At 48.2% G+C, this 21,149-nt stretch overlaps 1 protein-coding gene and 1 long non-coding RNA gene across 2 annotated transcripts; one reads left to right on the top strand and one right to left on the bottom strand.

Moving 5' to 3' along the window:
* Positions 1-355: 355 nt before the first annotated feature.
* On the bottom strand, positions 356-5,551 carry LOC122378464. Its single transcript, XM_043359561.1, has 3 exons — positions 5,483-5,551; positions 2,336-4,855; positions 356-1,621 (listed from the first exon to the last, which is right to left on the bottom strand). Exons 1-3 carry the CDS (start codon positions 5,549-5,551, stop codon positions 356-358), a joined length of 3,855 nt encoding a protein of 1,284 aa, XP_043215496.1.
* A 522-nt stretch (positions 5,552-6,073) lies between these two features.
* Positions 6,074-7,740, top strand: LOC122378684. Its single transcript, XR_006256065.1, has 3 exons — positions 6,074-6,291; positions 7,088-7,268; positions 7,690-7,740. It is a non-coding gene; the product is annotated as an uncharacterized LOC122378684 (long non-coding RNA).
* Positions 7,741-21,149: the final 13,409 nt, after the last annotated feature.

The following is a 21,149-nucleotide window of genomic DNA, read 5'->3' as shown; positions in this document are numbered from 1 at the left end:
TGAGGTATGAATGAAAGAAGTTATGATCGAGATTCGAGACGAAGCGATGCGAAAACGAATGAATGAATGAATGAGTATACTCGAATGAATCAATCGATGCAGTACAAATAATCGAGTCGATATACACGATAAACGATACTGTGTTCCGAATTAAGGTTCGAATCAAGGTTGGCATTAAACGAGCGTGTTCTACTTATTTTTAGCACAAATTTATCACTGCTTTTGTAAGCTCGAGAAACTGTACTCGCGCTCTGATAATGGTAATACCGCTGCGGGCGGTGACACCCTCCCCCCTGAATGTGATTGCACGCGCATTCCAGGCCGGGCACAGTTCACACATCTGTAGTCTTCGTATTCACAGCTGTGGCCTGTCGGCCTCCTCGAGGAGACAAACTCTCGTTGCGGGTCTCTGCAGAAGTCTCTGTCGACAGCGCAGCTCCAGCGACCGCACCCGGCCATCCGCGCCAGGGAAAACGTGCGTGACGCGAGCCAGGGGCCAGAGACCTCTTGGAACATTGTCCTCTATCAGCAGCACCAGATCGCCGATCTGCAGGCTCCTTCGCTCTTGCTGCCACTTCCGCCGCTGTGTGAGACACGGCACGTACTCCCTGCGCCATCTCCTCCAAAACTGATCGCTAATGCACTGAGCTCGACGCCAACTCCTTTTGCAGGGAGGGTCCGCTGGGTCGAACAGTCCTGGCGGCAGCGAGCAGGCTGGGTGGCCAAGGAGAATGTGCTTTGGAGTGATGGCCTCCAGATCAGTCTCATCGGTGCTGAAATGAGTCAGCGGTCGACTGTTGACGATTGATTCCACTTCAACGATGACTGTGCTTAGAGTTTCTTCCGAGACGACGACTCTCCCGAGCACTGCCCTCAGCGCCCGCTTCACAGACGCCACCATTCTTTCCCAGATTCCTCCCATGTGAGGTGCCGCCGGCGTGCTGAAGTGCCATTCGATATCTTCTTGCGATAGCTGGTCAGACAGGTACTCTCGATTCCAGCCAGCCAGAGCGCTTCTCAGTTCTTTCTCCCCCTTTCTGAAGCTTTTGCCGTTGTCCGAGTATACTCGAGCTGGCTTGCCGCGTCTCCCGACGAATCTTCTGAACGCCATCAAAAACGAGTCGGTGTCGAGTGAGTTTGTCAGCTCAAGATGGACTGCTCTTGTCGTCAAGCAGGTCACCAGCAAGCAGTAGCGTTTCTCCGTTTTCCTGTTCCTTTTGATGAGCAGTGGTCCGAAGAAGTCGATTCCCACGTTGTGGAAGGGTCTGCAGTCATCGAACCTGACTGCAGGCAGATCTGCCTCTCTCGGAGGCTGCGGTAGAGCCCTTCGTCTGCGGCAGAGAGGGCAGGCAGATAGCACGCGCTTGACGGCGGCGCGTGCGCACGGCACCCAGAACTTCTGACGCATGTCATTTATGACATGCTCGACTCCGGCGTGCATGAGGGATGAGTGGTAGGCAGTTACGACGAGCCGTGTAACCTCCGATCCGCGGGGCAGAATCACTGGATGCCGGGCCGTCTCGTCTAGCGGGGCGTTGGAGAGGCGCCCGCCTACTCGCAGTATTCCGTCGCCGCCCAGTTGAGGTGAGAGTGACAGCAGACTGCTTTTGCTGTCCAGAGCCTGGCCGTCACTCAAGGCCCTATATAGAAGGTATGCTCATTAGGCCGAAGCAGCGATTTCCGTGACGTCACAGGTACGAAGGGTCGGACGGCTGTAATGCAATCCTATGGAAAATGACCCAACTTTAGGGCTCTCCTACATAGCTGCCAACCTCGACACTAAGGTAAAAGTTATATCACATAAAAGCTCAAATCAAGACGAACAAGAAACCTATCTGACGTTTTTACGTATTACTAACGGCTTAGACTCTATTCAAGTATATTCAGAGCTCTGCATTACCTCACTTTTTCTGCCGTCAATGCCACTACAAATGTCTAGTCGGCGCACGTGCGCTTGTCGAGCGGGGACCACCAGTCGGGCGATTCAGAGCTGCCGCCCAATCAGAACGCCGCAATGCCGTGACGTCATTGGTCGCACACGACACGTTACGGAGATAGGGATGAGACAGCCCTGGCCGTCACTGAGTCGGCTGATCTCAGCTGGGTAGTGTTCGGCTTGTGTTTTCCGGATGATCAGCAGCTCGGCCTCCTTTAGCTCCGCCACTGTGATTGGTCCCGATTGTCGCATGCCCTTATTTCTTCCGTAGCTCGCTTGGAAGTTTTTGACGAACCGCATTTGCCAGGCGACAGTTCTCTTGTAGCGAATATATGATGAGAATCTACTCGGGTCTGGCAGCTCAAGTGACGAGACGCGTCCTCTCGAGATAGCACCGACCATCTTCACCTCGGGATCGGTACTTTCAGGCGGCGGGAGGCTGATACCCGCCGGCCACTGCTCTTCGTCTTCAGCAAGGAAGGCTGGCCCTTGAAACCAGCGCTCACTCGTGATCAGCAGGGCAGCCTCAGGCAGCCCGCGCGAGCAGTCGTCAGCAGGGTTCAACTTGCCGGGAACATGGTGCCACTGAGAGGGCTCCGACGAGTCTTGTACCTCAGCGATCCGGTTGGCTACGAACGTGTGGAAACGTCGGCTGCTGCTGGCGAGGTATTGCAGGACAACCATACTGTCACTCCAAAAGAAGGTCCGATGAGGTTGCGGTGAAAGCTCCTGCGAGACAGTACTCGCCAGGCGCACCGCCAACACTGCCGCCTGCAGCTCCAGACGGACGATTGAGAGCTTCCGCAGCGGCGCCACACGGGTCCTGCACATGACGAACGAGCATGTGACTTTTCCCGTTACAGTTTTTGCTCGGAGATAGGCGACGGCTCCAAAAGCCGTCTCCGAGGCGTCACAGAATACATGCAGTTGTCTCTCAACGACCAGATCGCTGCCATCTTTATAGCTGCGAGGGATTTGCAGCTGCTTCAGGGTTCTCAGCTCCGTCTTCCACTTCTCCCACTGCTCCAGCTCGGCCCCGGTCACCGGCCTGTCCCACTCGAGCCGCAGGGCCCACAGGCGCTGTACCAAGACTTTTCCCACGAGCAGGAAAGGAGCGGCGATGCCAAGCGGGTCAAATATCGACGCCACCTGCTTGAGAATGCCGCGCTTGGTCGACGGCACGTCGAGTGGCGATACTTGCAGCCCGATCATGTCCATATTTGTGTTCCACACGATGCCTAAAACCTTTTCAGTAGGCATTTTTTCATCCAGATCTCTGACGGAGGCGGCGCGCTCAGAAGCTGGCATCTGAGCCAATACTTCACGGGAGTTGCTGAGCCATTTTGTCAGCCGAAAGCCCCCACTACCGACGATAGCGGTCACCGCCTTGGCACGCTCAACTGCAGCAGATATAGTCGACTCTGATCGGACGAAATCATCGGCGTAGAAGCTGTTCCTGACGGACTCGCGATCGGTGCAGCTGCCGATCGGACTATCTAACGCCGTCCGACGCAGCACGAATGCTGCCGATGCTGGCGACGATCTGGCGCCGAAAATGACGCGGTCCATCTGATATACATCAGGGACTCTTTCTTTTTCCATGTCTCTCCAGAGAAAACTCAGTGCCGCCTGATCCTCTTCTCTGACCGCGACCTGGTGAAACATCTCCTCGATGTCTGCAGATATTCCGATTCGATCTTGCCGAAATCTGATCAGGATTCCGATACTGCTCTGCAGCATGTCAGGTCCCGTGAGCAGGCGGCTGTTGAGCGATACGCCGGCGTAGGATGCTGCAGCGTCGAACACGACTCTGACTTTGTCGGGTTTGTTCTTGTTTACGACTGCATGGTGCGGCAGAAACCAGCGTCTCTTTGTCCTCTTCTCACGCTCCTGCGGCTTCAGCTTTCTGGCATAACCTTTGCTGAGGTAGCTCTCGAACGTCTTCTGATAGGCTTCCGCTTTCTCCGGGCAGCGCTGCAGCGACCTCTCCGTGCGCTCCAGCCGGTCCACCGCTGCCGTGTAGTTGCAAGGCAGAGTGACGTCATCTTCACACCACAGCAAACCTGTCTCATAGCGGTCTCCACGCCATCTCGTAGTGGTTTGCAGAAGCTGCTCGGCGCGCCTATCGTCTTCAGACGCAGACGTCTTTGAGCTGTATTTTGCGCCGAATGAGTCTGTCAGCCAAAATTCTTTCAAAAGGCTATCCAGTTCGTCTTCCTGAGTGGCCTCACGATGCACGTGCAGGACGTGCTGCAGTTCGGGTGGCACCAGTCCTGCCACAGTCCCCGACAGGGACCAGCCGAAATCCGTCCTTACCGCGACGGGCTGGCCTCTCTTTCCGACACGAGCTTCCCTCTGGACGATCGCTTCGGAGACGTTGGCGCCGAGCAGCACCTTCACCTGTTCGGGACGAACGTCACGTATGTCCAGTCCCTCGATATGCTTCCATTCAGCTCTTTCTGTGCGGCTTATCTTAGGAGACGGCACGCTGAGAGTCGGCACAGTCCAGACTTCATCCACAGTTATGGAGGTGGTGGTTGCGTCCCGCGACAGAGGGTGCAGCTCCAGTGCCACTTTCAGTGCCGTTCTTGTGCGTCCAGTTCCTTCGATGTTATCTAGACAGAGGGATTGAGCCTCTCCTTCGAGTTTCAACGTCTTCAGAATGTCTTCGCTGCAGAGAGATACCTGGGCCCCGGAATCAAGAAGTGCGAAGGTATCTACGAATCTTCCCTCTGATCCCATCACTCGGACGGGCACAGTCTGCAGGAGCGTCTTGGTTTGTCTCCGCTCAGAGCCAGGCGCAGCTGCGGCTACAGTGCGGTGAGATGCAGGGGTGCCAGACTCACGCTGGCGCAGAAGCACTCTTCTGCTCCCGTGCAGTGTGGGATGGTGCCGCCCGGTGCAGCTGTCCTCGTCGCACTGGCGGCCAGAGATGCAGTTTCTAGACTGGTGCCCCAGTTGAAGGCACGAAAAGCACCGGCCTGACTGGGCGACGAATAAAGCTCGTTCTGTCTTCGTTTTCTCGATGTATGCAGGACAGGCAGGCAGGTTTACGTGATGCTGATCACAAGCGCACTGCGCTGCGCTGTTCGGTCGTTCAGCTCCGGTGGGTGACGTCTGCTGCTCGCGCGCTGCCATTAGCGCGGCTCCACCGCTTATCCCAGCAGCGGTCATGGCGCTGGCCTGACGAGCCGTTCGGTCCGTTGCACTAATAGCGCTGCGGCTCTGCTTCTGAGGTTCTCCTCTGATCCGGTTTCTCGGCTGCGACTCATTAGCAGAATAGAGCCGGTCTGTCGAATTTAGGCCAATCCGCACTTGCTTGTCAAGCCAGTCGTCAAAATCGATCAGTGATGGACGAATTGGCTCCATCTCCACCACCGTTTTTCCCCACTCTCTTCTCAGGTCACTCGGGAGCTTTGTTACAACCCGTCTGAGGTTTTCGGTGCTGTCCAGGTCGCCAGTGAAACCCATGTTTTGCAACACCTTTACAGCACAATGCACAGATGCATGGTATTTCTCCAGACCGGCGACATCCATGTGTCGCACCGGCGGAGCATTGAGCACGGCAGCGAGGTTGGCTTCAACAATATCCTTCTCCCTGCCGAACCTTCTCATCACGGTCATAGAATACTAAGGTAACACGGAGCCGAAGCTTCAAGCCAGGGGACACGGGAGGCATGCCGTCAGCTGTCCATTTATAAACAATCGGTTTCTTTGACTTAATTTCTAATGTTTTTCTGATGTTTTGCATCAATGAGGTACATCAAAAATTAAGTTTTATTTTTTATGAGGTCGAAAATATTTTGTTGTCCAAACTATCCCCGTTTAAAGAAAATAGACAAGGGGAGAGTTTACCCAGGACCCTATGGAGAGAGTTTACCCAGGGCCCTATGGGAGAGAGTTAACACGTGCTTCTATGGGGCGAATTCGATGCAACAATGGCGCAGTAGCGACATTACTCTTGTTCGATGTCTTTCGGACGACAAAGATTCTACGCCATTTGGCCAATCACATTCCATAATTGCAGCCGAGCCCCCGTTGACCTAGAACAGGATTGGCCGGACGACGTACAATCTTCGTCGTCTGAGAGACATCGAACGAGGGGTACATCGACTGAATATACTGATACATTGCGATTCAATATTCAGTATTTTATGACCGTGATTGCAATTTGCGTTTGAGCTCAGCAGTCGAGTAAGTTGTGCCAAAAATACCAGAAGCGATATCCTATATACGGCCTTGACCAGAAGTGTTGCATGCCCTGGATGCAGAAAAACAAGATTGAGATGAGTGGATCAAGATGTATCTTTCGTGCAGATGTATCAAGATGTACCTTTCACTTAAGATCCATGTAGGTGAGGTTCCAGTGAAATTTGAATTCAATAGGTAGCTATTTTTGTTTTTGCTTTGATACTTGTGGTAAGGAAACATGATTATGGTTGCATGAACCGCCCACTGCTCATTGCTGTCTTGTCTCGGGTTCGATATCCGATCACCATTCTTAAATAGCTCACCCCATATGGAAATCAGGTTTCAGGAGGCCACTAGGCCTGTGGGGCCTGGTCTCAATGAGCTCCCAGTGCTAAGGACAGTCAGGCTCATATGTTGGGTAAGGTGAGGTTCAGGTAGGCCAGTATGCACTCTGCAAAGCATGGCAATTTCGACAAGATCTCGTCTGTGCTGGCTTGTCCGGCTGGTGAGGCTTTGGTGTGGCGTGGATTTAGCTTGGTGCAGTGCGGATTTTGTGTAGCGCGGTGCAGATTTGGCCTGGTGTGGTCAGGTGGTGGGGGGTGTAGTGTAGTGCATTTTAAATGTGGCTTGGTGATGGACATGATGGACCCAACAAAATGGATGGCCAAAATTGAAAAAAGCATTAATGGAGCTTTAACATGCAATTTACTGTGCTCTCGGGCTGATAGGTGTGCGGTGGTCAGAAGTCAGAACGGACTGTGCCAGTGCTGGTGCCTGGTGGTCCCACCAATCACGGGGGTCATCTCCTGTTGTGACCCAGGGGGTCTAGTCAAAACCTTACCTATTTCTGCTAACCTAAACCTATTTCTTACAAATTAGGTAAAAATGTGATTATGGTATAATGATAAAATGATTCAAAAGTCTTCATTTCACTCATATATTAAACCTGGCCCTTTTCAGGCGCAAGCTTTGGATGAACTTCTGCTTCTGCGGTCGGCATTCTTACAGGAGAACCCAAGATTCACTGTACCTGTATGCATTTCAAAACTGAATAATTGATAGCAACAAGTCAATATTTGAAGTTGCAGCCAAATGCTGTGACTTCTCTGCTGCAAGAGCTACATGTCACCATTGAAGCAAGGTAAGTGTTAAAAGAAATAGCTCACCTTCTGTGAGTAATTTGATTAATAAAATTCAAAAAGATGTGTTAAAAATGTGATGAATAAAATGTAAATGTATTCTAACTTGGAATTACACACTTCTTCTAAAGGGATTTCATTATTTTAATGATTAGAGTTATGAACACTAACAGCTGAACAACCTATCAGCTGCAAGGGATTCTGCTCCTGTAAGTGCTCTCATCGCTGATTGGCCACTGTGTGTGTTGAAGAGGTTTCTGCTTGCTGTAAATGAGCACTAGAACATGAATTTAAGCACCAATATTCACTGATAAAAGGTGAATATCTCAAACGGTTCAAATATAGGGCATACACAAATCTGCTCTATCAGACTGCTATCTCAGTTTGAAATCCCATGTTAAAGGTGAACTATTTCCTCGACAGGACCAGCTCGACTCCTGCAGTAGGAGTCCAGCCTCGTCCAGTCGTCGCCGCTCGCCAAGACCAGCCGGACTCCTGCAATAGGGGTCCAGGCTGACCCGTTCGTCCAGTAACCGCCGCTCGTCAGCACCAGCTGGGCTCCTGTAGTAGGGGTCCAGCCTCGTCCAGTCGCCGCCGCTCGCCAAGACCAGCTGGGCTCCTGTAGTATGGGGCTAGGATGGCCCGTTCATCAACCGGTCCTGAAGTTACATCGCTGTCAGCCAGCCGAACTCAGTACATAAGTCACCGACCCTGAATGTTGCCAGCCAAAGTCGGCAGTTTCCTTCGGACAGTCATCTCACCAGTGTTGTACAGTGTACGAGGTTAGTGACGCAATTAAATGCGTCAATTAAATGCGAGGACGTGCGCTTATATGCAGCGTTTTGTCATGTCGAGCTGCATGGGTGTCGATTTTCACCGAATTGAGGGTGCCCACTGCCCGGGCGCAGCAAATCCGCCGCCGCCTCAGCGGTGACCTTGACCCGCACCGTCTGTTGGGGCTCCAAAGCCAAGCCAGACGAGCCGGCGGAGAATTTAAAGAGCTTGAGCACCCCCAACCCGGCGGAAATTGACACCTATGTTGAGCTGTATGGATGCGTTTTAGCCTTCCGCCGTGGTGGTAAATAGCAGCCTACATGCAGAATTAGGCAGGCTTATTGGCGGGCTCATTATTGGATTCATTGTGTCACGTTTGTCGGCACGTGTAAGATGTGCTTAACTGCCATTGGCTCTCGGCCTGGCGACTTCTGGGGACCACGTTCTCTTCGGGAACAAAGGTAGGGGATATACTGAAAAACCACACAAAAAGAAATGGAGAAGAAAAAAGTTTAGTGTATAAGATTCCTTGTGGTTCTTGTGACAAATCATATATAGGGGAAACCGGGAGGGGCTTAGACGTTAGATTAAAGGAACATAAGCGGGACATGCGAAACAACGCAGAACATAGCGCGGTAGTAATTCATGCTCAGAAAACACATCATTTACCAAGATGGGGCGGGGCGGAAATTATAGCATTATGTAAAAACAAAGACAATCGGAAGGCGACAGAGGCGGCATTTATAGCAATGAACGAAACGATTAATATTAGGGTGGGTTCGATGAAATGGGCAAAACCAGCGGCGATGTATAGTTTGAAGAAGACGCGTCATTAGTTTGTATAAGTACCTACTTGTTCATGATCGTTCTGTATAAATTTGTTGTTATCCATGTGTCATACGTCAGTGATCTATTTTGCTATCATTTTTCGTGGATATTCTCCTACAGGTGGATTAGTAGTGAATATGTCATATGCATGAATTTTTAAAATCAAGACGATTGCACTGTGACGAGCTCGAATGTTTGTGTGCTATATCTTGTTTTCTCTGTGATTATGTCATGCTGATGAAGATTTAATAATCGAAACGCGTCCATGCACTATTTGTTCCGTGTTTTTCTACTTGTCTCTATCAATATACATTTGTCGAAGAAACGATATTAAATCCACTTCCTCTTTAGAAGCTCTTGAAATAAACCTGGCTATCTGGTTGTCGAAGCCAGCAAACTATATGCTTGGAATGGCTAAATGTCCATTGTACATGACATCATTGAATTGAATTATTTTCCTTCTTAGCACTTAAAATACATTTCAGCGACACAAAACTCCCAAAAGTCTGATATCTTGCCCGTGGTATCGTGGTACGATCGGCGAGTACCTTCCTACGCAATGTCCATGGCTATGCGAAGTCTAAGGTTGGCCTACATAGCCTTGGGTTGGCCTGTTTATCCTATTTCATATCGTATCTATGAAAATAAAGTGTTCACGATCGCATAGCCAAACTAAGAACAAAATATTTATTTGCAAAACTCCAGCAATACCCCTCGCTTGATACTATAAAAAATATTGCACACGATCATGCAAAGCCGTGAATCCTACCGCCTTTATTTAGCGCTGGCGTTCCCGCGTTAATAATTTCTCCTGAATCGGAGGACCAATAATCAGCTGACGCACCGTTGTTTTGATGTCGGCGGACCGTGCCAGCCTGCTTCTCATCAGAGTCTCCAGTGCCGGTTGATAGTAGGAGCCATCGAGCAGCATACCTTCAATCAGCTGTCTTGCGATACCCGTGACTGATGATTGAAGGTGAGCCATCTTTTCGGCGTCTGACAGGCTCGCTTGGTCATGAATTAGTGTCTTAAACAGGCCGATCCAGCGGGGCCATTCACTAGGATTGCCGCCAAAACGGGGCAGCTGCATTTGAGGCACGCTCCGCTGGCTGGTCGACCTGGGGCCGACAGAATCCTGTCTCTCGGACCTGTTCATTTCAGCGATCCACGACGTGGCGGCTCTTCCTGCTGGAGGGTTCTGTTCTCTGTGGGGAGCAGCTGTGGATGGCGGCCTGGCGGCAGCTCCTGTGGACGCCGGTACAGATGCTGCAGTCACTGCTGCAGCTGCCTCTTCAGTTGGCTCGTCTTCACCGGGCCCAAAACTGTCATTTAGATCGTCCCTTCGTTCCCATGCCAAGTCACTTTCAGCGGCTTGCTGCAGTCTGGCTTCCAGCTCCGATATTTCCGCCGCAGCCTCTGCTCTTTTAAGCCTTTGCTTTCTCTCCAGTTTCTTCCGTTCACTCTCTAGCCGTTCCTCTTCTCGTTCTAGTTCCAGCTGCTCTCGAAGATGCTTGACCGCAGCTCTCTTCACCTGAGCTGCAACTTCAGCCTGGCGTCGGGCTTGCTTTGAGGACACAGAAACTGCTGACACGGCCGTGGAGCGAGAAGAACTGGAGCTCGATACGGACCTCCCGTCATCGCCTCTGGACGACAGATGCTCTTTTATCTTTTGCTTCACCTCCTGCTGGGTCCTTGCAATATCAGCGTAGTACTCGCGAGCTGCTTGCCTCTGGTCATCACTAGTCAGAAGCTCTAAAAGCTGACCATTAGCTTCATCGAGCTCACCTGCCAGATCATCAACCTGTAGCAGAACCTTCTGGATCTCTTCCTTGGATCCGTTCACCAATATCAGCGTCTCAGCTTTGTTGCAGGCTCTGGTGAACTGGGATTTCTTCGAGCTTCTTCTCTTCTTTATTTCTTCGATGTGGACTGTATTCATATTTACGTTAGTCAGCCTTTTACGTATATTGACTGTTAGGCTACGTTAACAGAACTACATTGAATGACGTTACTTTAACATTATTTCGAAAACGAACAAACGATCCGACCACGGAGGACCAAATTGTTACGGACGAGTCGATGTTATGCCGAGGTGAAACATAATGTTATGATGTGAATGAATGAGGTATGAATGAAAGAAGTTATGATCGAGATTCGAGACGAAGCGATGCGAAAACGAATGAATGAATGAATGAGTATACTCGAATGAATCAATCGATGCAGTACAAATAATCGAGTCGATATACACGATAAACGATACTGTGTTCCGAATTAAGGTTCGAATCAAGGTTGGCATTAAACGAGCGTGTTCTACTTATTTTTAGCACAAATTTATCACTGCTTTTGTAAGCTCGAGAAACTGTACTCGCGCTCTGATAATGGTAATACCGCTGCGGCGGTGACACGTGCTATGTTAAAAAAGATGTTTACAGTGAGGGTCGAACTTAGAAAAAACGAACTATAACTAGCCTTTTGTGACCGAGGGAGCTGCGGCGGCCGCAGACACTTAAAGGGAGTGTGCCACCTTCCAATGATTTCCCATTTTATTTTTCCTAGGATAAGAAGCCTCTGTTTTTACCTAATATCGCAAAAAAATCAAAAAATGGGCCTGCAATAGTGCTTTTTTCGCCCAAAAGTTTATCGGTTTTTCGATATGTATAACAACTGAAGTGGGCTGACCTGCAAACAGGCGTCGGCAGCAATCGCGAATGCGGCGCACATGTGACAATAAGCAAAGGTCATTATAGAATTACGACGTACGGGAAAGAGTTATCAGCTGTCTAATCGTAGACAAGACAATATCGAACTCAAACTGTAAGCCTGTATTCGCATTGTTTCTTTAATTTGGCTGTCGAACATAAATTAATGGTTTGAAATGATTTTATGTAAAATAATGATATAAAACAGCCGTCTCTTAAGTTATGAACCCATCTCACCACACGAAAGTGGCAGAAATGACAATGATCAGCTGACGCATTTTTCTTGGCCGAGTCAGAGCGCGCGGCCCGACGCACCACCACCGCACCACAAAGTATGAGCAGAAGCCACCTAACAGGCGTGTTCGAAACCGCAGGAGATGATGATGAACGGGTTTATCGAAACTTGATTGGATGAGCCTATCGGTAATAGCGATTTTAGTGTGTGCATTTATTGTTCATAGTGGTGTGAAATGTGGTTGGGGTACGACCGACAACCCGTCGGGGCGAATTTCGCACTGGGGTACTCAAAATTTGAAGAATTTAAGACGTTTCCATGAGTTTTGAAGGTATGGATCAGTTCTAAAAATCCGGTTCTCCTCATCCGGGTCATTAACTCCATATAGTCCAGGAAAGCTGGCGCACTACCTTTAAGCCAACAAACGGGACCTGATAGGCGTTGACAAGGCGACGCTGGTGCAAACAGCGCCCGGCATGGTCCCTATTAAAACAGGCGAAAAATACAATGTTAATAATACGCTTACCAAAACGGCACTCAGAAACACATTTGGTCGGGGAGACTGGGGAGAAGAGTGACATTATTTTTACGCCAACTTTGAAAATTCGTAAAAATAGAATGCTTAGGACTACAGTTCATTAATTGCATTAACTAGTAAACGGTTTAGGGGATGATTCTACCTCTCCTATACGGCCATAGATTGTGTCATGCAAGATTCCTTTACTACTCAGGTTGGTTCACTAGGGAAATAAAGGCGCCGTGATGACATCAATGGAAATCCTTCACGCTCAAATGAAGGGGTCATTTGAATTGCTGATTTTGGCTCGATATAGTCCTATTTTTTTAGTTTCAGCCCCATTTATCGTAATGAGCCGAACTCATTGTCATTGGTACAACTTTTGATGATACATAATCCTTTTTTCTCCAGCTCGCTCGAAAGATGATGAAATTTGCATGCAAGCCTATGGGTGAAGGGAGATTCTACCGCCGTGGTGAAGTCACGGTAAACTTTTTTACCTTTGTACTTATGTACCTCAAGCACGTGAACGTTTGTAATTTGTATCGGGTTACGCCTTCACCCGGCTGTACGTGCGCCAGCTGGTCCAGGCCCATGTCGTCCCCTATCTCCCTGTGTGTCCAAGTGCACAGATGACGTCACACGAAGGGGCGGAGTCGGGGGCGGAGCCTAGCGCAACGGCCGCCATATTTGAATTTGTTTTATAAGAATGTAATCTATATTTTGGCTTTCAGTCAGTTGTTATCGATAGTTTTATGAACGGGTAGTTGTAATACAAGTGATTTTTAAAGAAAAAACATATTCTACTTGCAATTTCGATTTGAGTCCGACCCGCGCCTAGATTCGAACGCACGACCTTTGGATCACGGTGCAAGCATCCTAACCACTTCACTACCGCGGCGGCGCAGCGGCCGGCGGAAGGGAGGCTGCGGAGCCATGGGGGCTTTATTACGAATTTTCGGAAAAACTAATGGGTTTAGTGAAAAACTGTCTTAGATAATTCAAAGAAAAATGTCTCGTCTTTCCGATGATGCACTTAGTTTTGTGCTAGCTCCAACAGAGTTTGTTCTACAGCGCTTCAAAAATCGCCCATTTACATGGGACTCAAACGGGGCTTCAAGACTTGCCCCCAGATGACGTCACAAGCTGACGTCACGATCAGGTAGAATCGCCGAACGACCCTACCTGGTATATAGGGCCTTGAGCTGGTCTAGTCGAAGGTCGCCTGCCGGTCGCCTCGGTATACAGCTTTCAGGCCCAAGCCTTGCGGAACTGGATGACCAAGTCCCGCTGAAACGGCCTAGAGCTGACGCCCTGCAGGAGTCGAATTTCGCTGTCGGTGAAGATGTTTTCAGTTTCGATGGAGGATGAAACCTTCAGCTTTAATACACTGCACCCGGAGGCCGCTGCTGGCGAATACTTCAGTTCAGTCAATGGAGTATGCCACGATTCTTTCCCTTACTTGTTGATGACCTGGTAGCTAGCGTCCCCGCTCTTTGATGTGTTTCTTGACTTAGATATTTGATGGTTGTCTTCTCGACGGCCAGATTTGATGCCCAGCCCCCCGCCGAAGTTAGTTGACAGCAGGGCACTAAAGAGTCACGAAAGGTTGACAGCATTAGCCGCGTTCGCAACGCAGCTTATTAAGCTACCTAGGTAGCTAACACCGGGTTCACACCTGGCAACACCTTACGCTTGTCGCCGTTGTCAGGTAAGCACACTGCTTCATAGCAGTTCTTAGCCGGTGCGACTTGGTCCTTATCTGGCATCCCACGATGCCACGTTAGCCACCTCCGCCGGAGGTAGCTTAGAGCAAGCAAGAGCTGCCTCGGCCTTCGGGAAAATTCAGATAGCTTACAGTTTCGCTCACTCGGTACCTTTTATTTTGTTGGCACTTATTCCGCACTAAATCGATAGAAAATTGCCTCCAGGGTATAGCTCGATCAACTGCGCTGCGTTTGTCGAGGTTTGAGAAGTCGACGGCTTGTGTCGTATAATAAGGTTGAATGGTGTATATTTTATCAGTCATCGCGTTCATAGTTTGGATTTATTTCTATTATTGTTTTTACTTATGGTATCTATTATGTTAATGCTAAAAACTAATAGATACCAAAACTAAATGCTAAAAACCTTGATACCATGCTGAAGCTGGTTGGCGACTTTGCTCAGCGCTGGAGGATAGAGTTCGTCCACCCAGAGCCAGCCAAAAGTAAGAGCCACTGCATTATCTTCGGTCAAGAGCTACTAGCCCAAGAGCCCAGATGGAGTCTGTCGGGTCAGAGGCTGAGAAACCACCAACAGTCTGAACATCTCGGGGTCTTACTGGACAGCAGCCTGTCGGCCGCACCGCATGTCCGACACCGCACGGCAAGAGCGCGGGCTAGCCTGTACCAGGGATGTATACGACTCAAATTTTTGGTGAGTCGATTCAGAAGAGATTTTTCTAAAATTGAATCGACTCGACTCTGATTCAAAATTTCTCAACCGAAATGATTCGACTCAACTCATGACTCAAGCATGACAAAAAATATATGATTCGATTCGACTCATGACTCAAACATGAAAAACATGATTTGATTTGACTCATGACTCAACATGACAACAAATGTATGATTCGATTCAAATTATGACTCAACCATATTTTCAGTCAGACATGTGCATGGATCCGGGAAAATGGATCTGAGATCTGATCCCATGGATCTGGATCGGGATCCACTCAGATCATAAATCCGATTCCTCCATTTTGTCAGAGATCCAATGAGATCATAGATCCGCATGAAAAGTCAAACATGATGACGTTGACAGCTTCACCCCTGTCAAGGTGGCTAGATAAAATATTCAATACCTACCAACTGTTCCAGGGACTTCGTTGCAAATATAAATTGAGTGTTGATTGTTGACGTGAATATATAAGGCATGTCAACACTAGGAATATGGCATTGTGAATTGTGATGAAGTTACAACAAATGAACATGCACTAAAAATAGCTTTTACAATATCACCAGTTAGTATAGTTATGATCACAATCCACATGAGAAAACCATGATGCCTACCCAGTGATGACTATTGACCACTGACCAGATATAAAAACAAAACATAATAAAACATGTGGAAGTGAGGGATAGAATGTGTTTCTGTGATTATTTCGTACAGTACGCACTCACTCACTGTCACTGCAATATAAACTCAACACGAACTGTAAACGGGACGACGGTGAAAACAGGGCGCCTGGGGTGATTTGTTCAAGGTTCGTGAAATTTACACGTGACGTTTGGCATATAGAAGGCCCATGGAGCGGGAGAAGTTCCAAATGTCACGTGACTAATATGCCCTCCGGCGCCCTGTTTTCACCGGCGTCCTGTAAACGTCTTGGTAAACGTGACAATTGATGGCCTTGAACGTGACTTCGATTTCCAAGGATTCCATGACAAATCTTCGTATGGCATTTCTTCGTCGCGCGATTATTCGTCCGTATTTCTTCCCCCGAAAAACTTCGTCACGCATCATTTCCTCCCCCTCTCCGTAAATCTTCGTCCGCAATTTTACAATGAAATGCACCGACGAAAAAATGTGAACACCAAGAAAAGAGGATACGAAGAAATGCGCGGACGAAGTTTCGTGGACGAAGAAATGCCATACGAAAATGTGTCGGGATACCTAACTAGCAAACCAGTCAAGGCCTTCAAGACGAAAGTTGTCAATTATTTTATCAAAAGCAAAAATTTCTTACGTCACTAGCCCAAAATACAGATTGCAGGTGAAAATTGCTAGAGTGGAATTGAGAGTCATCATCGGTCAAAGATTAATCACGTAATAAATAAAATCATTGTTACAAAAAGTCTGCTAAGACCTAAAATTTGTCATTGTTATTTGTAAAGGAGGTTGAAATGAAAGTTGAAGTTGAAGTGCTCGGATTGAGACTAGTTAGGTACTGTTATTTTCAATATTGATTACGCTTAATTTATTAAAGTAATGTACCTACTAAATATGGCATATGTAACCTTTGTTGTAATGTATATGTAGTCCAAACTGGGATTCTGGACTTATATTTGTCGCAGTGAGTTGATACTTACAATTTACTAGGAAATTCGTCCTACAGGGTGACACAAAAAAACGGTCATCACCAAATTTCGAATAACTTCGGAAGTTTTATTCAGATCATCACCAAACTTCGGCCACTTAAGGTCACACCTATGTAGCATATATTCACCAAGTCTCAAGTCTTCACTACGAATACTTTTAGTACAGTGTGTGTTTTACTGACGCTCCACAATGTGTTCCAGGTGAGCGCCACGGCGCTGCAGGGCGTAGGCACACTTGCATCCGGCGGGCAAAGTTGTCGATAACCCGATGGCTGTGCACTTTACAGAGTGCAATGGCCTCTGGAGACAGTGCTCAGGGGGTGTGCTACCCCTGAAACGTTATTCTTATCGGGTTATCGACAACTTTGCCCGCCGGATGCAGGTGTGCCTACGCCCTGCAGCGCCGTTGCGCTCACCTGGAGCACATTGTGGAGCGTCCGTAAAACACATACTGTACTAAAAGTATTCGTAGTGAAGACTTGAAACTTAGTGGATGTCTGCTACATAGGTGTGACCTAAAGTGGCCGAAGTTTGGTGATGATCTGAATAAAACTTCCGAAGTTATTCGAATTTTGGTGATGACCGTTTTTTTTTGTGTCACCCTGTATTTTCCAATCATATTTGCTTTCCAGACATATATCCTGTAAATCTGTTCAACTCATGTTGATAAACAGTGTAAGCTGTCGTGACATAGTATTCATTTATTAGAAGTTAAAGTAGGTAGGTACCTACCTGATTGCTGCGTGGTCTTAGTTCATTTGTTTTGTAGTTACCAATTTCAGTTAAACGATTTGATTCAACTCCTGATTTCAGAGATTTATAAAATAAATTGAATCAACTCATGACTTGACCCAACCACATTTTTAGTTTGATTGATTAAAGGCATGACTCAAAGGTTCTGAGTTTGTTTAATAATTTGCGGAATGAATTGTCTTATGATTCAAATATCAAGTATCTTTACCTTAAGTTTATTAATCACATGTAAATCACTTCGACTCATGACTGATTCAGGCCTCAGTCTCAGTGGGAAAGCGAATTGATTCAACATATGACTCAAGTTTCATTGAGTCGATTCAACCTTTGACTCAAACTGCTTATGCATATGTGAATCGAATCGACTCATGACTCATTCTGATCTCAAAGTTTTTGATTCGATTCAACTCATGACTCGAAGAAAATCGACTGATTCTTGAGTCGATTCATGATTCAACTCTGAGTCATATACAACCCTGGCCTGTACAGCCTTGCGCCTGCCGGCATGCTGGCATCTGGGCTCTGTCCAGCAGATAAATGTTTTCTCTGGAAGACTGTGGTTCAGCCAGCACTGACGTACGGCTGTTCGTCCGCTCCACTCAACTCAGCTGACATCGAAGAGCTGCACGCCACTCAGACAGCGACCCTCAAGACGGCGCTGGGGCTGCCTCGCCGCGCCCACCACTCAGCGCTCCTCGCTGCTGCCGGTATCGCCCCAGCACATGAGCTGATTCGGTCGGCATGCTTCCGGGCTGCAAGTGGTGCTCTGCGGTCCGAACACCGTCTCCAGCAGGCATTCCTCTCGGGCCTGACGAAGTTGGCCATGTGCCCCGACTTGCTTGGCGATTCTCTTCTTCTCCAACTGTCCCGCATGTGCGGAAACGACTTCTCTGCCGTGCTCGAGGCAGCTGCCGGACGGTCGTGCAGTCACAGGGTGACGCCATCGCGCGCCCCAGACGGACTGGCAGATAGCATCCGCTTCTTGATGAGAGACAACAGCCAAGCTTCGCGTCGCCTACTACGACTGCTGACATGCTACGTCCCACCGGGGGCCGTGACCCCTGTGACCTAAGCTCCGTGCTGACACATGACGGTTGTCATTTCTGATGATTGTTTGTTATCAGCTCTCGGGAATTTGCCAATGTTTGGTGCAAAATAAATATGAATATGTGATAGGCTTTTTACGGAGCGAGCGAAGCGAGCGGAGTCTTTCCTTAGATTAACGGAAATTTCTGAGTATGAGCGGCCGGCCGGCCGTGCGGACGCTTTTGCGAGGCTTATATCTCAGCAACCACTTGACCGATTTACATGCGGTAATTTTTGTAGGGTAGCTTCATTCCTTCTACCAAGTATTGGGCTATTCCCGATGCATGTGGGTGACCCCTTATGCACGTGCCACGTGCAAAACGAAGAGGTGTCAGTTTTGTAATTGTTGCAATATCTCGGTAACTACTTGGCCGATTGCGCTGAAAGTTGGCATGTAGGTAGGCACCCACTAGGCACTGCATATCCATGTGCCAGAGTTGGGGTGCTGCTGCACGTGCGCACGTGCATGGGTCGTTTCCAGATCTCGAGAACAGCTGGACCGATGGCGCTCAAATTTGGTACAGGGTTAGGGACCAGTTAGTAGGGTGCCGTGCACAATAGGGTGTCTCGAAAGTGGGGTCAAAAAAATTAATTCACTTCCTATAGCAAAAACCACTTGCATCTAGCCCTATTATGACATGAAATGATGATTAAAAATTTTTCATTTAATGTTAAGAACCAGCGCACCTCGTCTATCGTAACCCTTTCCTGACAATTTCAGGCGTTGCAGTCTCCATAGGCTTTCTTCGGTGTTATTTTCACGTAAACCGTATAAATGCGTTCTCGCTTCAGCTTGCGATCTTTCAACGAATCAATACATTTGTTGCATAAACATTTACTAAAACACTTTCCTAGCGCAACATATCCAAAAATTGCTACCTGAGTGATACTCATCCTGCTGACAGTAGGATATGCTAAAAGCTAATATCCATGTCGCTGACTAGGTAAAATGCAGTAAAAATGCCAACACACATGATATACGGCGTTTTCTACGTTTCTGTCTTGCTCTTGAGCGCACTCCATTCCATTTTTTTTTCCGGATAAGTGGGAGGTCGAGCCTTGACTTCGCACGGCTGACGCCTGACATTGATATCGCCATCGGCCGTCATGGCCGACACGCTTCTGCGACACTATTTTGCGCTAGCAGCATTCCTCTGCTTCAGGAATCATCGGAGAACATCGCTTCTCCACGGAAGCTGCGTGCGAGGAAGACTAGCAAATCCAGATTTGCGTTTTTGGGGGGAGCAACTCATGCAGGAGCCAAACCTACGTACCCCCAAATCCTATTTTCTCATCGGATTTAGGCCACTTATTTTTCATCACAGCCCTGACACGATGAACATTTTTTTAACTAAAAAGAAAAAATATAGAAATGGTAACCCACCCGACCATTGCCTTTATATCACTTTGTAAACACTTCACATTGCTTTTGCCGACCAGTTAACCCGCTCCGGGTTGGTGCTTGGCGCAACCTTTGCGGGCCGGGAGGTGGTAAAACACTCCCTGTTTAACTCTGCTCCTGGGCCACGCACTGATTGAACTATGTTTCGTTATCGTTGGGGGGGGGGGAAAGCAAATAGGCCACTTTACCTTTGAGGGGGCATTAGGGTGGCACTTAATTTCGACTTTTTTAATTTCGACCGGGACGTGTAGCCAATAATATTGTTCTACCTCACGAAAAAATGATCTGTATGGAATTTTATTAAAAAAAATATTTATATTTAGAGGTAGCTCAACGGGGTCATACTTGGTACATATTGAGAAAACGTATATTGTGAACTGGGATTCAGATGTGTGTCGTGCCATTCCAAGCATTGTCATATTTGAGCTGTAACACGTTTAAATGAATGATAGATGCCTTCCTATTTGTTTCATAACCACAGTGTTTCTCGCCGCAAACGCGCTGTGACGCAATGCGTGATTCAACCAATGGCCGTTCAGCGTAGTTAAACTTATTTTGTTCGGTGACGGTAGCCCGCTGCCAGGCGTGCAACTTCAGCTCTTCTCTCGTATTATGATGGTTGGGAAGGGTCACGAGACTGCTGGCACTTACCGGGGTTACATAAGCAAATAAATGCGGATCAGGAATGGTTTTTCTTTGCTGAGTATTGTGATCCGTTTGTAATACGCATTTACTCTGCTCATGTATCCCAGGTTACTATGCGCAGGGGGACACTGCCAGTGTACGGCCACAGGGCAGGTATCCGTGTCTTCGTGATGTCAGGGAGAAGACGTGCACGTGAATAAGATAAATTGTATTTTGCTAAGCCATTTCAGAACATTTTCCGCTAGCCAGGCTCAAATTGTCAGGCCGCAGCAAACGCTGTTCTAGAATCCCTCGATGAGTGAGAGTTGAAGGATTGAGTGAAAGCGCTCAGTTTTGACACAAGTGTATCGAACACCGGCCTCAATGCAGGAGCCTGCACGATCATCAAGCAGCGGCTCGAGCAGGACTTGCTCCATCTGACTTGCCACGACATTTACGAGTTTGTTCTATAAAGACATTTTCAGCCTGCCTTGGCCCGTCCAGCGGCCCGGACGTTGTTTTGTTTAAGCGCTTCCATAAAAAGTGGGCGTCTAGATGAAACGAAGCCATAAACCTTCAAAAACTGTGACATGTCCCACCTCCACAACCCGCGTGATGCTCTTGCACAGTTCAGTCGTATATCCTTGACCTCCAGCACTCACGCGACAGCCGTTAGATTCTGGAGCTGGCCATCACTGTCCTCGTGGTGCTCCGAAACGAGGTATGAAGATCGCTCGCCCCGATATGCTCCTTGTGTGCTGGTTGACCAATGCCATTTACGCTATGAAGTTTTACCTCTTCCGAGCATAATCCCGGCTCACTACGTCTAAAAAGAAGAGCCTCCAGCAAATCGTGACTTTTGTGGTAACATCGTAGTTTTCTG

This window comes from Amphibalanus amphitrite, unplaced genomic scaffold, assembly GCF_019059575.1.
Source record: "Amphibalanus amphitrite isolate SeventyFive unplaced genomic scaffold, NRLGWU_Aamphi_draft 000007F_arrow, whole genome shotgun sequence".
In the NCBI taxonomy this organism is placed as follows: Eukaryota; Metazoa; Arthropoda; class Thecostraca; order Balanomorpha; family Balanidae; genus Amphibalanus; species Amphibalanus amphitrite.
This window is presented reverse-complemented; position numbering and strand designations above follow the sequence as displayed.

Bases quoted from the DNA above. Each gene is read 5' to 3' on its own strand.
- LOC122378464 (XM_043359561.1), bottom strand. From the start codon at position 5,551: ATGAGAAGGTTCGGCAGGGAGAAGGATATTGTTGAAGCCAACCTCGCT. The intron at 4,856-5,482 runs GTGCGACACATG...TCTGGCCGCCAG, and splicing joins CCGTGCTCAATGCTCCGCCG to TGCGACGAGGACAGCTGCAC. The intron at 1,622-2,335 runs GTCGGTGCTATC...AGTGACGGCCAG, and splicing joins CCGATCCCGAGGTGAAGATG to GCTCTGGACAGCAAAAGCAG.